Consider the following 18795-nt stretch of genomic DNA (forward strand, 5'->3'; position numbering starts at 1 on the left):
GCTCCCATTGAAGATGGTGGAAATTGCGGAGATGGATTTGTTGGATGTGAAAGCTTGTGGTGTGGTAGGTGAGGACCAAAGGACTTCTATCCCTATTAAGGCACTGGGAAGATGGGGTGAGCGCGGACATCTGGTAAATAGATGAAATGTAAGTGTGGGCAGCATCAATGGTGGACGAAAAGGAAACTCCATTCTTTAAAGATGTCCTGGAAAGGAAAGCATCATCCAGAGACGAAAGATTTGAGAAAAGGGAATAGAATTTTTGCAGGAGACCGTCGGAAGGGGTATAGTCAAGATAACCATGGAAATCTGTATTATCTAAAGATCTGTGCCCACGTTTCTGGCCTTGTGCTGAAAGAATAATTATTACTAAAGCAGAAGAAGATTTGACTTTAGAACAACCGGCCCAAAGAACTGTTGTAGTGATAATCTGCAATGGAAGTGATTGGGTTGTTTCATTGCGCTAGATGATACTTGAGATAGTGGAGAGTCTTTAACTACTTGTTGAATTTTATGAAGTAATCTGATGCAATAATTCTCTTGTCAAGGGTAATCACTGTTGTCTTTCTTCAGGAAGCCATCTTTTTTAATGTGTGTTTGGATGATATTGTGATAACGTCTGGAGGCAGATGGTCCTAATGAATTCAAATTGTTGACGAAGTTGTCAGTGATTAAGAACTGCTTCCCTGTCATGAACAGTTCGTGTCATTTTGCTGATTGTTCCAAGTTAGCCTTTGAGATTGTATTTAGTTAAATTGGGCCCTTTCTGATTTTGTGAACTGGAAGCATCTGAATATTTTGTTTCATCTTGTCGAACAGAGGTATGGGTAAAGTACTAAAGTGGTTGAGTCATTAACCTATTGAATCACTAGCCTTTTGATTCAGCAATCTTGCTTGAATCTACTATAGCAGCTTGGAATTTATATATAAGTAATTAAATTAAACTGGACAAAAATTGTATTATGTAAATAGCCATGAAACTCTGGGAATATTTTTTAAAAATTTGATTCACTGGAATTTTCCAGGGAAGGAAATCCTTATTCTTGCTGATTCTGATCTATGTATATCTTTTAAAATGCTTATATTAAAGGGCAGTTAGGAATGGGATATTTGATGGCCTAACTGGTGACATCCACATTCTGTAGTTGAATTGTAGCAGCTTTCCTAAAAACATGCAACTAAACTTTAAAACCACAGTCTACATTTGTCTAAAAGCTCTGATATGTTCTGTGCATTTAATGTGGAGTGCATTAAATTAGCTGAAAACAGAATTGAAAACCAGCTTAGCAAACTTGGGTCAGAGAAGTGGATCGTTGCTCAGCACACCTGGCATACTGGCATAATTATCTGTAGATTCCTCATGCTGTTGTCATTGAGCTGTGTGCATTAACAATGGAGAAGCTCCCTGTTTAATTGTACTTCACTATTTGCAACTGGATATGGGGCTTGGTCATAATGATGCCATGTTGCTTCTGTAGTTTAGTGGTAATTTCAAGGGGTCAGACCTTTTTGGTATGTTTGATGCTACTTTTGTACCTCATTGAAACTACAGTTATTTCTGGTATTTTTCCAGGAGTGAATGCAGAAGGAAGAAGGGTTGTTGCATTGTGAGTAGGGAATGGTTTAAGTAGGTCATCGTGTTTTGCCTTCTCTATGAATGAAATAATGGGAGGAGAATAACAAAGTCAAGGGAGTGGCTGAAACTGAATTAGAGTATAAATTCATTGCTACATATCTTCCTGGAACCATGGCTTTCATTTAATGGACCAAAATGAAAGGAAATTGAAGTAATAATATGAGAAGTTTGCTCCAGGGATTAAGGAGAAGCAGTGAAAATGTCCCAGAGAAAAAACAGTTTTATATTTGAGTGGTTTGGAGAGAATGTGGATTATAAATGAGAAGCCAGCTTGTTGGCACAAAGAATATCAAAAGAAGAAGAAAATACCATATACATTAAGATTATGGATAAGTTATAATTTGGTGGCAAGAGCCACATCACCATATTGATTGTCCAGGCTGGACAAATAATAGAATATATTATCATGTATGAGTGCTTTTTGATCAACTGAAAGTGATCAGTGTTAATCAATAGGTGGATTTTTTGTCATTGTTTGGTTTAATGGTATGAAACTTGTGGTTTGTGTGTTATCTGGAGGACTTCCAGTCTACTCCTTCCAGACATGGAGCCACCACTTATGATGGGCCTGGCCTATTGATAATGCAGGCTTTACCCATGGATAGTAATGAAATTCTGTAATTGTGGCTGAAAGATATGATTCTGAGGATGAGCATGCCAAGTTATTGCTTGTCTAATCTGTGGGACCGCTCTCTGACCTTTGGTACAAATGATAAAACAATTTTTTTTAACCACAATCTGGTAATATATCACTTTTCTGATATTTTTATTATTCCAATATTTAATTAAATTCCCTGGGCAATCTTGGCAATATTTAAACCAATGTCTTGAGATCATTTAGTCATAAATAAGCTTTTCTTAAAATGGACTAGGCATTTTTTAAAATATCATGCTGAGCAATTATGATAGGATTATTCATTTGAAAAACAATGTGATAGTGACAGACATTTTCATTCAACTAAATTGCTGCTGACTGTGCCTTTTATTACTAATAGTGCACAAGAATATAAGCTATTATGAAGAGGCATAATAACCAATACAGAAAAAAAAATCTTGGACAAATGGAGCAACTTTCACTGGAACCAAGCAGAGTAGAAAGTGATTGGAAAATATTGTGGCTAGAAGTGAGCTCTTTGCAGTGTCTTTATAGGTCTGGAACAGGCAGTCACGATTAAAAAAAAATTTAGGAAATGTATATGGATGTAAATTTATATGGATGTAAATGCGTCGGTGCAGGCAGCGGAGCGGGAGCAGAGTGCTGGGCTTTGGCTCAGCGGGCTTCGGTGCAAGGGGACTTCAGTGAGAGGAAATCAGTGAGCCTGAGTACGTGCTTGCTGAGGTAAAAAAGGTAAGGTCGGTAGGTACTTTTTTCAGCTATTCTGACTAATCTGGGATCAGGTAATTGGGGGAGACAGTTAGAGCAGTGGTGTGCTCCAAATGCAGTATGTGGGAGGTCAGAGTCAACACAGTTGTCCCTGATGACCACACCTGCAAAAGGTGCATCCAGCTGCAGCTCTTATCAGACTGAGTTAGGGAATTAGAGCAGGAGCTGGATGAACTACGGATCATTCGGGAGGCAGAGATAGATAAGAGTTATTGGGAGGTAGTCACACCGAAAAGACAGGAGGTAGGCAAATGGGTGACAGTCAAGAGAGGCAGGGGGAGCAGACAGAGAGCAGAGCACCCCTATGGACGTTCCCATTAACAATAAGTATACCGTTTTGGATACTGTTGGTGGGGATGACCTACCAGGAACAAGTTGCAGTGGTCCTGCAGATCCTCGACTAAGAAGGGGAGGAGGGAAGAAAAGAGAGTGGTAGTGATAGGGGATCTATAGTCAGGGGGATGGATAGGAGATTTTGTGGGGAAGATCGGGAGTCTCGGATGGTATGTTGCCTCTCTGGTGCCGGGGTCCGGGACATCTCAGATCGGGTGCAGGTTATTCTCGAGAGGGTGGGCAAGAATCCAGATGTTGTGGTCCATGTAGGGACCAATGACGTGGGTAGGATGAGTGAGGGGGTCCTGCGTAGTGAGTTCAGGGAGTTAGGTGCAAAGCTGAAGGGCAGGACCTCCAGGGTAACAATCTCAGGATTGCTACCTGTGCCACGTGCAAGTGAGACAAGGAACAGAAGGATTATAAAGATTAATATGTGGCTGAGAGGATGGTACAGGAGGGAGGGCTTCAGGTTTTTAGATATTTGGGCTTTGTTCCAGGGAAAGTGGGATCTGTTCTGACGGGACAGTTTACACCTGAACTGGAGCGGTACTAACATTCTTGCAGGAAAGTTTGCTAATGCTGCTTGGGGGGGGGGGGGGTGTTTAAACTAAATTTGCAGGGGGCAGGGATCCAGAATGTCAGAATGTGAGAGAGGATAGCGAGATGAAGAATAAAGGACAGGTGGGGACTACATGGTTCCGGAATATTAAGTGTGTGGTAGAGAAAGGTGAGGCGGAACAAGTGATAAGGAGGACACATGTACAGAGGGATGGTCTGACGGAACATGGAGTTAAATGTGCAGAAAGAATAAGTAAATTTAGGAAGGACAACAAAATTCTAGGGGCGTATAGCCTGATGGGAGTTCGGGGAGCTGGGTTAAGCACAATAGGCAGCGATTTAAACAGAGAGGAGGAATGGGCTAAAAATTCTATATCTGAATGCACGAACTGTCAGAAATAAGGCGGATGAGCTTGAAGCTCAGGTGTGAATGGGTAACTGTGATGTTGGGATAACGGAGACATGGCTGCAGGGAGATCAGACCTGGGAAATGAATGTACAAGTGTATACGTGCTATCGTAGGGACGGAAATGTGGGCAGAGGGGGTGGGGTGGCCCTGTTGGCGAGGAATGAGATCCAGTCCTTTGCGAGGGGGGACATAGGATCAGGAGAAGTAGAGTCTGTGTGGATAGAACTGAGGAACAGTAAGGGCAAAAAGACCCTAATGGGTGTTGTCTACAGGCCCCCAAACAGTAGCATGGATATTGGGTGCAAGTTGAATAGGGAGTTAACATTGGCTTGCGGCAAAGGTAATGTCGCAGTAGTTACGGGGGATTGCAGGTGAACTGGGAGAATCAGGTTGGTGCTGGATCCCAGGATAGGGAGTTTGTAGAGTGCCTACGGGATGCATTCTTGGAACAGCTTGTACGAGAGCCGACCAGGGACAAGGCTGTTCTGGATTTAGTGTTGTGTAATGAACAGGATTTGATAAGCAATCTTGAATTAAAGGAGCCATTAGGAGGTAGTGACCATAATATGATAAGTTTTAATCTGCAATTTGAGAAGGATAAGGGCAAATCGGAGGTGTCAGTGTTGCAATTGAACAAAGGAGACTATGAAGCCATGAGGGAGGAGCTGGCCAAAGTTAAATGGACAGATATCCTAGCAGAAAAGACAGTGGAACAGCAATGGCAGGTATTCTTGGGAATAATGCACAAGGTGCAAAATCAGTTCATCCCCCAGAGAAGGAAGGATTCAAAGGGGGGAAAGGGGCCACAGTGGTTGACAAAGGAAGTCAGAGATTGCATAGCATTAAAAAAAAGTATGGCAGAGCTAAGGTGAGTGGGAAGACAGATGATTGGGAAATTTTTAAGCAACAACAGAACTTAACTAAAAAGGCAATACGGGGAGAAAAAATGAGGTACGAACGCAAGCTAGCCAGGAATATAAAGGAGGATAGCAAAAGCTTTTTTTAGGTATGTGAAGAGAAAGAAGATAGTTAAGAACAATGTTGGGCCCTTGAAGAATGAATTGGATGAAATTTTACGGGAAACAGAAATGGCAGAAGAATTTAATAAGTACTTTAGATCTGTCTTCACTAGGGAAGACACAAGCAATCTCCCAGATGTATGGATGGGCCAAGGTCATAGGGTAACAGAGGAAATGAAACAGATTGACATTAGGGAGGAAACGGTGATGAGTAGACTGATGGGACTGAAGGCTAACAAATCCCCAGGTCCAGATGGTACTAAAGGAGGTGGCTCTGGAAATTGCGGATGCATTAGTAATCATTTTCCAATGTTCCTTAGATTCAGGATCAGTTCCTGAGGATTGGAGAATGGCTAATGTTATCCCACTTTTTAAGAAAGGAGGGAGGGAGAAAACAGAGAACTATCATCCTGTTAGCCTAACATCAGTAGTGGGGAAGGTGCTAGAGTCCATTATTAAAGATGAAATAGTGGCATATTTAGATAGCAGTGATAGGATTGGGCCGAGCCAGCATGGATTTACCAAGGGCAAATCATGCTTGACTAATCTATTGGAGTTTTTTGAGGATGTAACCAGGAATTTAGACAAGGGAGATCCAGTGGATGTAGTGTACCTCGATTTTCAGAAGGCATTTGATAAGGTCCCACATAGGAGATTGGTGGGTAAAATCAGAGCTCATGGCATTGGGGGGAAGATATTGACATGGATAGAAAACTGGTTGGCAGAAAGCAAAGGGTAGCGGTGAATGGGTGTTTCTCGGAATGGCAGGTGGTGACTAGTGGGGTGCCACAGGGCTCAGTATTGGGACCACAGCTGTTTACGATTTACATCAACGATTTAGATGAAGACACTGAGAATAACATCAGCAAGTTTGCTGATGATGCTAAGCTGGGTGGCAGTGTGACATGTGATGAGGATGTTAGGAGAATTCAGGGTGACTTGGATAGGCTGGGTGAGTGGGCAGATACTTGGCAGATGACGTTTAATGTGAATAAGTGTGAGGTTATCCATTTTGGGAGTAAGAACAGGAAGGCAGATTATTATCTGAACGGTGTAGAGTTAGGTAAGGGAGAAATACAAAGAGATCTAGGAGTCCTTGTTCATCAGTCACTGAAGGTGAATGAGCAAGTGTAGCAGGCAGTGAAGAAGGCTAATGGAATATTGGCCTTTATTACAAAGGGAATTGAGTACAAGAGCAAAGAAATCCTTTTGCATTTGTACAGGGCCCTGGTGAGACCACACCTGGAGTATTGTGTACAGTTTTGGTCTCCAGGGTTAAGGAAGGACATCCTTGCTGTAGAGGAAGTGCAGTGTAGATTCACAAGGTTAATTCCTGGGATGTCTGGACTGTCTTAGGCAGGGAGGTTAGAGAGATTGGGCTTGTACACGCTGGAATTAAGGAGATAAAGAGGGGATCTGATTGCAACATATAAGATTATTAAGGGATTGGACAAGATAGAGGCAGGAAATACGTTCCAGATGCTGGGAGAGTCCAGTACCAGAGGGCATGGTTTAAGAATAAGGGGTAGGTCATTTAGGACAGAGTTAAGGAAAAACTTCTTCTCCCAGAGAGTTGTGGGGGTGTGGAATGCACTGCCTCAGAAGGCAATGGAGGCCAATTCTCTGGATGCTTTCAAGAAGGAGCTAGATAGGTATCTTATGGATAGGGGAATCAAGGGATATGGGCACAAGGCAAGAACCGGGTATTGATAGTAGATGATCAGCCATGATCTCAGAATGGCGGTGCAGGCTTGAAGGGCCAAATGGTCTACTTCTGCACCAATTGTTTATTGATTTCAGAAGAGAGCTTCTACAGGAAGATTAGGACAAGCAATATGGAGAATGCACATGCAAGTAATTTGGTCTTGGTGATCTCTTTCTGTTTTGGAATTGTTAAATGGTATCAAAACTTTTAGCCACTGTTGTAATTATTTTTGATAATTAAAGGTAGCTTTTTAAAGAAGTGTATTGGCAGTGGGTTTAAAAATCACTCATTAAATATCTAATATTCAGTCACTGAGGATCTATTTTTATCTAATTTGCTCTTGGCATATTGCTGGTTGCAGGCAAGTCTGTATTCGTTATCCATTAACCTATACTGATGCAGCATCAAGACCCAAAATGTTAACTCTCCATTTGCCTTCACAGATGCTGCCTGACCCACTGATTTCTTCCAGCAGTTTGTTGTTTTTGCTTCATTGTCCATTTGCTGGAAATGTGGTGAGCAGTTCAGCTCATTTGTTTTAAAGCTAATTGGCCAATTAAATTGTGTTGAAGTAGAGATTGTATGTACATTTAACCAGCTCATGGTGACTGCTTCTTTCCCCTGAAGAGCTCTAGTGAAATTGTTTTTTTTTTCCAGAGCTCTTGTAGTATGACTTCTTGACCTATACATCATAAGCAGCAGAAACTGGACATTCATTTTGTACACATTTCTCCACAAACTTTTTGTTTCTTTTGCTCTGGTAGAGCTGTCTTTCTGAAACAAAAATAGAGTGGAACACTCTATGGGGACGTGATCTGTATGACTCATTATTTAAAATGTAGTCTAAACTATTATTATTTTGAATATTTAATTCAATATTAAGTTGTACACGGAACAAATTAAAGAGAAGGAAAGATGCAACAAAACATTATAAATGAAAATTTGAAAAGCTACAAATGTTGGAAATCTGAAACAAAAACAGAATGCTGGAAATACATAGCAGGTCAGGCATCATCTGTGGAAGAAGAAACCTGGTTAACTTTTCTGGCCAAAGGCCCTTTATCAACTACTTCAAGGTGAATGATATGCTCTACGGACAACTGCAATAAATGCAAGCCATTGGAAATTTCTTTGTTGAACATCTTGGTGAAAGACTATACTTCTGGAAGATAAAGAGCTACTTAAATAACTTCCTGAACTTCTGGCACGTGAGCTGTGTTTGTGCAGTTATGAAAAATGATGTCCAATTTCCTTTGTAATTAGAGGACTGCCTGCTAGCTTTGTTATTGTTTTGGCCATAAAAAAGAAAGTTAATTAGAAATGCTTTATTATTATGATAACTAGGGTTTTATTGTTTCATGGACCTGAAAATGCCATGAAATATGATGATGAAAGAAATTAATAATTGCCCAGTACTGCTTCCTTTCAGATTATGGTAATCTGTCGTATCCGAATATCCCAGTTTCTTCTTGGAGTACCTTAATTGACAACAACAAACAACCAGCACAGCAACAGCAACATCAATGGGATTATTATCCACGGAGAGAGAGGGAAAGGGACCGTGATCGTGAAAGAGATCGCAACAGGGAGAGAGAACGTGATCGGGACAGGGACCGCGAACATGAGCGAGAACGTGACCGCAGCCCTAGTTCAAGTGCCTACAATGGGTGAGTCTAGCTAAGAATGTTTGTGTTATTTATTACAACTCACCCTAGTGGTACCACTGCTTACTTTATTTACCTAAAACGTACTGTAAGTTGATTTCAGGATAATAAGAGCAGTCCAGTTTTTGACAATTTACTGCTTTATTTTAATTTGGGTGTGCTCTTATAATACTGTGAAAAGCTCAATTTCAGGTCTGATCAAATGGCTTAGTAGTTGGGCAGTTTATTAACAAAGATAGATAATGTGCTCGATCTTTGCTATTAGACCAGAATAATTTGGTGGCATAGGACTCCTTTTATGATGTTTTGATAATGCAACATCAATGGTTTTGTAACCAGTACTGGAGTGCAAACCACACCCAGAAGGACAATAGTTGCATTTGTGCCCTTTGACATGGATTCTCCCTGCCATCTTGCAATTGCACGGCATACTGTGCACACTTTCCCTCACTGCCTACATTTTTGTTTATGGGATTTCTGATGCAATTAGCTCCCTTCGCTTTGGAAGGGGTTCTGATATTATGGAGTACTTGCAAAGAGCAATTTAGCTAGCCTTAACACAGCAATGGAACTATTAATTTTCTTCATTGGTATCACCTGATGTTCAACAGAAAATCTTGTTTTCTGCTTATTGGTTGTGATGCATAATGACTTTTGAACGTAAAAACGTAAGTAGAACTGGAAGTAGGCCACTTAATTAGATCATGGTAATTCCTTTTGCATTTGTCCTCGAACAAATATATACAGGTAGTCCCCAAGTTACGAAAGTCCGACTTATGGACAACTCGTACTTACGAGCCGAGGAAGGAGAATGCCTTCCGCCATTTTAAATCGTTGCCGTTGACACTGTGTTGAGTGTTTAACTTTGTATTTGGCGTAAATTTTTCTTAGTAAAATTCACCCTGACCCCACCCCCGGGTTCCGGTCGGCTGGTGGCACAGTGAGATCAGCGCCGGGCTGGAAAACAGAGCTTCGATTCAATGACAGTCTGCTCCCATGCCAGGTTGATGTCAATGCAGTGACTCCCGTACCATCCGTGCTGGGTTGATGTCAAGCTCGAAACTCGACCTCATAAAAAAAACACTGCCACCTCCAGTTTAAATTCCCACGTGGAATATTGTGGCGGATCAAATACCCAAACCCAGCACAGCCCTATTTAGCCTGACCCAGCACTTGTCCCATTTAGCATGTCTCACCCGCATGTGGACCTGCCGCCCACAGTGTTTCTGTTCCATTGACGGGAAGCGATCGCAATTTGAAAATAAAGTGGAAATACTAGTGTTTGGAAAGAGGTGAAACACCATCGGTCACTGGAAAAGCATTAGGCTACAGTCGATCAACGATCGGAACAATTTTAAAGGATAATGGATAAAGTGAGAATAATGGAGCACGTGAAAGGCCCTGTCCCGACGAAAGCTACAATTATTATTAAACAATGCAGTGGTTTAATTATCAAAATACATACATTTCTTAATACATACATTTATATGCATAGAAAGGAAAAATATATACTATGTACTAAGACAAATGTTTGACTGACGCTAAATAATACTGGATATACTTGTTCCAACTTACGTACAAATCCGACTTAAAGACGGACTCAGGAACGGAACTCGTACGTAATCTGGGGACTGCCTGTATGTGAGGGTAATAGATGTCTACAGAAATGGTGAATACCATTAAAAGAGAAAATAAATTGGACTTTACGGGGCATTCTTCGGCAATTCATATTTGTGTACATTGTTTCCTTGATACTTGTTTAACAAGATCAGCAGCATCAAAGAATTGGGTTATTTGCCCAGGAGTGAGTTAGGATATCGCAGTTCTTTAAGTTGGGTAGAACAATAGCAGATGAAATTTGTTCAAGGAGGCCTTGACAATGTAATAGAATCTCATTCTCCATCTGTCTGGTAATCTCCACCTTTCTCATTCTCCATCTGTCTGGTAATCTCTCACATGGTAAGGTGTTTTGAGAGGCTGGTGTTGGGCATATGAATAAAATAGTATCTCCAAAGTAGCCACCTGAGTGTAGCTAGGACTTCAGTCTTGTGTTGATCTAGGAGAAGGCACTAACATTGTTTGCTTGCCCTTCTAGTGAATTTGGGATTTTTTTTGCAGAGATGATGTTGATGGTATTGTTCTAGTGCTTTGAGATATCTACTCCAGGTAGTCTAGATATTACACTTTTGCCTCAGTGTTGCACTGGAATATCAGATGTTGTTAGATAATGGTGTGTGTGTGTTTTGGCTCTATTTGCTTTTGATTATGATGTCCTTCCCTATCTACAACAATGCATCTATCAACTTATTTTACCCGTTGCATGAAAAAGTGCTACTTAACTACAAATTAACATTGCTTCTTGTTCTAGATTTCTTCATTAAGGGATTCCTTTACTTATGCATGGATTATCACAGCACACGAACAATGAATTTATATCCTAGTATTGACAACATTTCAGTGTGGATAATATACAATTCCAATTAATACAGTATGTTATGTGCTATACTAAAGTTTTAGTTAGAACTATTCAAAATTGTAAAGTATACTAAAGTTTTGTTTCAGCCATATCTTTTCACAAATAAGTGCTGGAATCAATTAACAGGAAATGGGGTAGTCAGGTCTGTAAGACTTATAGTATTTTAGCTTCTCAGTTCAATGGATCTCATTAAAAGGAGAGTTCTGCCTTTTGGTAAAACATCTAAGCAGTGAAAAAAGAGCTGGAAAAATATGCAGCTCTATAACTTAAAGCTTGTGACCATCTGCTCCAAAACAAACGGCCCCAAACTACATTTAGAACTATAATTGTGGTGGTATGGCTTCAAATCTGCCAATTATTTAGATAATTAAAACCCAATTTTATTATAAACTTATTTAGTGTTGCATCTCATCGAATGATTTTTAATTTTGCTCGCTCTACTTTTCACAGATTTGTAATGATGGGATTCTGTGAGCAAAGTGCTGCCATTATATCATTTCCTATATCAGGAACCTGGAGAATAGGCAGAGAATGTAATCTGATTTAAAAACAGTAAGCACATACAAGCCCAATTTATTTTATTTGAATAGTTGTATTACGGTTTTGTGTGGTGCAAAAAAAACTGTAGCAGTAGGGTAGAGGGCATTTTGTTCTTTTTATTATGGAAGCGTGACAGTTACTTGACTGCACACGTGCACTAGTATGTATGTTAAAAGTTGTAGTGCAGAAGCATAATGAACTGGAGCATGCAGAACATCTGTTTGTCGACAACTTCCAGGGACCAGGGAGAGGGCTGGTCACTGAGAGCTGGCCAAAATGAATCTTAATGACTACCAGCCCAAGAAAAGTCTCTGTGCTGTTGCCAAAATTGTTCTAAATAGGGGAGGAGGGCTTAGTAGGACGAAGTTGAATTATTTGCCAGCTGTGCAAGCTCTGCTGCCGTATGTCTTGGGGAAGAAAAGTAAAAGGCTCTTAATTCATAAAAGCTGCAGTTAAGGGTAAAAGAAAAGGTGGAAAGAAGTTCCATATGTCAGGTATAATAAAAAATATAGATTAATATATAATATATTAAATATATGTATCATCTTCTTTGCATCCTGTTTCTCTCTTCATAATTTGCTCATTGCGTTCAAAGTATTTTAAGGATAATAGATAAAGTTCATGGTGTTGATTTTTGACATTTTAGTTTTTATTGGCAGATGTGACAAATAGCGGAGCACAAATCACTTCCCATAGGCACCTTTCTATATTAAAATGGTTACAGCAGTATTTCTGAAATTTGTATTTTGTTACATTTTTGTTTTCAGCAATACTTTTTGGAGTCCATTTGCATTGTTTTCAAAATGTAGCAGTTGGAAACACAATGCTTACAAGCTACCCTGTTGAAGAAATAATGACAGTTCTTTGTACATTAAGGAGTTTGGGGCGGGGGGAGAGAATGTAGAAGAAAGGAGATTGTTGTGTTATTGCTCTGTGATCTCAGAGGTAGAGGGGGGATGTCTTGGAAGGGTCTTTAAATGAGGCCATATAGGTAGAATTAAGAAATAACTCATGAATGACTGAATGAAATAATACAGGACCTAGAGCAGCAGAAATGTAGGCAAATCCGAGAGGTGCAGTGGTGATCCAACTTTGCCACTATAAACTGCAATCACCCTGTGTCTAAGGATTACATGGAGTGAAATTTTTAAATATAGACCAAGTGTTGCTACTTGCATGTACTTTGACATTCAGAAAGTAGGATTCATTACAAAATTAAATGGTAAGAATTTGTGGCTAGTGTGTTTCCACATGTTAAGATGCCAAGTCTTGATTCCTGGATATCAAGGGATATCACATGACAAGTACAGAGTATCAAAAGTGTGGGAGGTCTTTAGGAACCAGGGAAAGGATGTGGGGAGGGTGTGCTTTTAAGCAAAGTTAGGAAGGGGGTACCACGGTAGTATAGCAACGTGACCTTTTATAGCTTGGGGTGATGGAGCTCTGAGTTCATTTCTGGTGCTGTCTGTATGTTCCTTCCCATGAGCTCATGAGTTTCCTCCAATGCTCCAGTTTCCTCCCACATTCCAAAGATTTACCAGTTAGTGGGTTAATTGTCCTGTGGTTAAGCTAGGGTTAAATAGGTGTGTTACTGGGTGATGTGTCTTGTAGGGCAGGAAGGCTTCAAACACAAATCTTGGGCTTCTGAGTGATCCACCCAACCTACTAGCTGATTAATGTCAATGGCAGGTAGAATGATGCACTTTGGAGGGTAGGGTATTGTTTGGTTAGGATATATAACATAAGCAGTAATGCTCAAGAGGTAGCATGTAATAGAAAGGACTTTATTGTAGAGCAGATTTACCAGAGATTTGCCTGGAAGGAAATGCTTGTTATAAGGGGAGACAGGACAGGCTGGGGGGCTGAGTAGGATCTGATAGCAGTGTACTTAAGTTATGAAACCACAAACATCCAGTATCTAGTAAAGTGGCTACTGAGTATACAGTGTAGTCGAGTCAAATAGAAATAGTGCTGTAACCCAGAAGCTACAGTCTCTGTGGAATAGTATCGCTACAAACTAAAGTATATCCCTAAGTATATCTTGGTGGAGCCGTACAGCAGAACAGCCAGAAATGTATCTGAACAAAACCACACTCTCTACAGGTCACTTGTGAGCTGTAATAATGAATTTTAAACCTGAGAATTTGTGAGAGACTGCATAAGCTCTTTTGTTGTGATGATGTGCCAAATCAGAAAACTAGCAAATGAAACCATGCAGCAAGGCAAGAGAACTGGGGCCACAGCAAAGGACTGCTTAGGTCAGCATACAAGGAATTGGGAAGTCAGCAATTTGTCAATCAGCTGCTGATCCACCACGTTCCAACACATAATGTTAGCAAGGACGTCGCAAACTGCTGGTTAACTAGACACCTATTATAAACGTTGTTCCTGTTAGGTATTAATGTTTGTTCTTATAGATTTCCTTTAAGGCAGTTGTGTAGTTTGGTGATTCACCAGTTAAATTATTAGCTGGGTGATTAATACAGAGATCCAATTTCAAACTACTGCAGCAGCTGTAGAATTTAAATTCACTTAATAATTTGGCATTCGGGGAAAATTAACTCCTAATCATAGACATGATGAAAATTACTGTTTTATTATTTAAACAAAATTATATGGTAATATCCTTCCAATCTATCACCTTTATCTGATCTCTCTTAACGTGATTTCAGACCAAGACCTGTGGTTCACTCTTAAATACTGTAGCAATCCACTTAGTTGTAGCATTTGAACAGAGAATAAGCAAAACTAGATGAAACAGCTGGGAGCAATAAGTTCAGATGTGGCAAAATCACCAGCAGTCCAGTTGATCTTACAAGTTTCCTATTGTAAACATTTGAGGACTGATGTCTAAATTGGGAGAATTGCCCCACAGACTTGTTGAGCAAAAGACTGACATGGTGGTGTACTGATACACATCTTACAGATAATGTGCGAGGCATCTCCATCAAACAGCCATCTTTCCTCATTGTTGTGAAAAAGTCAGATATATAGCACAGTTGTTTCCAGAAGAGGGAGTAACTCTGGGAGGTCTTCAACATAACCCCATTGAAGTCTTATGCAATGTATAAGGAAACCTCTTGTTGATTAACACTTGCTGATCCTTCCACAGGTGATGTAATCAGTTCCTCCTTCATTTTCAACGACATTTGGAAGAAGCATTGAAAGTTACAAGTCCATTACTAAGAGCATCTCAGTGGCATTCAAACTAAACTAACTCACCCTGAAGGACATGGCTGCCACTCTGGGTCTACAGCAGTTAGTGAGCAAACCAATTGGCAAGGTGATGAAACAAATTTAGTAGGAATAAACCTCCTTGACCTCAAACATGCTAGTCTGCCAGTGGCAAGTGCATCAGTTATTATAGTGTTGGACAAGTGATCACCACAGAGGTCAGTGTAATGGCCAAATCTTGTTTTCACACCAGAGATACCTCCAGTCTGTGTCACTACAAATTTGCCAAATGGGTTATTTTCTGAGCAGACCAGACAGCCAAAACAGAAGCATTATGATTCATCAGAAACATAGTGTGCCACAATCTGTAACCTCAGAATCCAGTATTTCTCATTATACTGTTACCATCAAGCATGGGATTAACACTAGTTCAGTGAGGAGTACTGAAGGGTGTGATGGAACAGGATCTTAAGTTTGTCAGCTTAGTAAATTATGTATACTAAGCAGCAAAAATCAGCATGCAGTATACAAAACAGAAGTCCTCTACACATTGAATTCTGAATGCTAGTGAATAATTAAACTTATAACTATAGAAGAGGGCTTCAAGAGAATCCCATCTTCAACAGTGATAGGGCCCAGCATGCAAGTGCAAAACAAAAGGCTGAAGCATTAACAATTACATTTGGTCTTAAGTGTTAAATAGATGATCTATCTTGGTTTCCTCCTAAGAATGCCACATCATAAAAGCCTGTCTACAGCCAATTTAATTTACTCCAGGTTAATAATAAGCAACAGCTGAGGGCTCTGGATATAGTCAAGGATGTGGACCCAGCCAACATTACAGCTGTAGCACTGAAGACCTGCTTTTCCGAACTAGCTCTGCTTCCCTAAACTGTTCCAGCACAATTATAAACTGGCTTTTATATGAAAATGTGAAAAGTTGCCCGGGTTTGACCTGTTCATGAAGATGAGAAATGTTATCTGGCTGGTTTCCAACAGATCATTCTACTTTCAGTCATCAGCAGAGTATTGGAAGCTGTTGTGGACATTGCTTGCCAATAATGTATTTGCCAATATCTAGCATGAGTTTTGCCAGAAGCACTCTGCTCTAGACCTTTTTGTGGTCTTAGTCCAAATATGGGCTACAGAGTTGAATTCCAGAGGTGAGCTGAGAGTGACTGTCCTGTACTTCAAGGTAGCATTTGACCAAGAGTGGCATCATGACTCCCTGGAAAAGCAGAAGTCAATATGCATCAGAAGGGCAGAACATGTTTAATGATTGTAGTCTGATGTCGAGTAGAGGTAGGTGGCTGTGGTTATTGGACATTGATTATCCCAACCCAGGATATCACTGCAGGAGTTCCTTGCAATGGAGTCCTTGGTTCAACTATCTTCTGCTGCTTTACTAATAACCTGTATTTGTCAAGTGTTCAGAAATGGAGGATGTATATAGATGACTATAGAATTCTTCAATGAATTCCATTGAAGGTGGATTCCATTGAGGGACTTGAGGTGTCTGTGAATCTTAAATGTAAGGTATTGCAGAATTGTGAGCCAGTTTAACTTTGTGTTCATCAAGTTGGTGCAAAGTCGGGGATAAATAGCAGAACTTTCAATGAAATCAAGTCAGGAGGATATAAGATGAATCATCCAAGAGAGTGTTTGAATAGCTGAATCTACAGATAACAAAGGCATGGAGGAAAGATTTAATGGTTTATAATGCAGAAATAGTCAAGAGTAAAATTTGAGTAAAATTCTAGGGTGGTGAAAAGTAAAAGTAAATACTTTGTTCATGACCATTTGCTGATACCACCAAGTACTTTAAAGCTGATTAAATACTTCTGAAATGGAGTTTATTTCTGTACTATCAGAGATGTAGCCATGTTTGTAACAAACCTGGCCAGTAGCCTCCTAATTTTGGTTATGTGAGTGTGAAGTATATATTAGCCAAAGCACTGTGAATCACTTCCATGCTATTCTGTTTCTGTATCTTATGGTCTATTCTGAGATGAACCATGACATAATTTTATGAACATGAAAATCTGCAGATGCTGGAAATCCAAGCAACAGAAACAAAGTGCTGCAGGAACTTGGTAGGCCAGACAGCAACAAAAGAAAAAGAGTAAACAATCCCCAGTCCTGATGAAGGGTCTTGGCCCAAAACATTGACTGTTTACTCTTGTCCATAGATGCTACCTGACCTACGGAGTTCTTCCAGCATTTTGTGAGCGTCACACACTTTTATATTTGGCTCATTGAAAGATAGCACCTCTGTCAGTCAATTAATACATGATTGTCAACCAGCATATGTCTGCTCGAGTGGAATTTGAATCTAGAACCTCGTAACTTAGTTTTGAGAGTGCTATTAATTGAGTCAGCTCTAATGCTATTACATAGAATATAGAATAGTACAGCACATATAGGCCCTTCAGCCCACAATGTTGTGCTGACCCTTAAACCCTGCCTCCCATATCCCCCCCCCCCACCTTAAATTCCTCCTTATACCTGTCTACAGAACATCTTTTGGATTTGCTCAAACAGAGGCATGTTTGCTATCAGTTTCAGCTTTACTTAGAATCACCAGATGGAAAGATAGCATCAGTGAGCAGAATTTGTGATGGTACAAAAGACTATGACTTTTTTCTTTATATATTCAGTTGGCATCAGACACTCAGTATAGAGATCCAAGGAGGTACATTTCTTTGGACTAATAACAATGAGTTAGAGCTATCTTTCAGTGATATCTCTGCAAAACCTAAAGTGACAGCACAGTAGCTTGGCAATTAATGCAATGCTTTACAGTTCAATTCTCACCGCTGTCTGTAAGGAGCTTGTATTTACTCCCCATGATGTGTGGGTGTCCTCTGGTTTCATCCTATATTCCAAAAATGTATGGTAAAGGCCAGTGATTTGTGGTTATGCTGTGTTGGTGCTGTGATGCACCATCAATAACTCTCGGAGACAGGAGGTTAACGATAGGCTTTCATTAACAGAAAACATCTCTACGCCATCTTGAAGACTGAGGAAGGAGCAGTGCCTCCAATCGCCTTTATACAGGGGTCTGTGGGAGGAGCCACAGGAGCAGTCAGTGGGGGGGTGGGGGTGTGTCCAGACAGATATACGTAGTTTACCACACGCTGGAAGCGTGGTGACACTTGTAGGCTGCCTCCAGCACCTCCTGGGACTGTGTTGCTCTTTGACACAAATCACACATTTCACTGTATATTTCGATGTGCTTGTGACAAACAAAGCTAATCTTTAACCTTTAAAGTGGTTCTTGAATCGTAATGGCCCTCATCTAAACTAGAGCCTTTTCCTCTCTTTCTACCAAAATGGTGGATGAACTGAATAAGTATTTTGTATCAGTCTTCACTGTGGAAGACACTAGCAGTATGCTGGAAGTTCAAGGGTGTCAGGTGCAGAAATGAATGCAGTTGCTATTACTAGAGAGAAGGTGCTTGGGAAACTGAAAGGTCTGAGGGTGATTAAGTCAGCAGGACCAGATGAACGACACTTCAGGTTCTGAGAGAGGTAGCTGAATAGGGTTAATGTGATTGCTAGCTCTCAGCATTCCCATCAACCCCATTTCCCATTAATTTCTTTCTAATGTATTCTCTCTGACAGGCCCATCAATTCTTGCAATCTAGCAGCACTTTGTTTGATTAACCTACTAACCAGTACACCTTTGGAATGTAGATGGAAATCAGAGTACCTAGGAGAAACGTGCAATATCACAGGGAGAACATGCAAGTTTTATGCAGACAGCACCAGAATTCAGAATCAAATTGCTAGAGTTCAGAGTTCTCAGAGGATATAAGAAAACATTAGAAATTTGTATTTTTTTTTAAATAGTAAGGGATTGAAAGGTGTTTGGATTAAGTAATTTAGGTGTTATGA

General features: G+C 40.3%; 1 protein-coding gene across 3 annotated transcripts in view; it reads left to right on the forward strand.

The window, feature by feature from the left end:
* The window catches only part of fip1l1a (FIP1 like 1a (S. cerevisiae)), an 81184-nt gene that overhangs the window by 53105 nt on the left and 9284 nt on the right, over positions 1–18795 (forward strand). For all 3 annotated transcript variants that reach the window (XM_059989206.1, XM_059989204.1, XM_059989205.1), the window contains exon 14: positions 8474–8711. In XM_059989206.1, coding sequence (XP_059845189.1) covers positions 8474–8711 — 238 coding nt within the window. The remainder of the gene's footprint in view (positions 1–8473; positions 8712–18795) is intronic.

This window comes from Hypanus sabinus, chromosome 14, assembly GCF_030144855.1.
Source record: "Hypanus sabinus isolate sHypSab1 chromosome 14, sHypSab1.hap1, whole genome shotgun sequence".
Taxonomy (NCBI): Eukaryota; Metazoa; Chordata; class Chondrichthyes; order Myliobatiformes; family Dasyatidae; genus Hypanus; species Hypanus sabinus.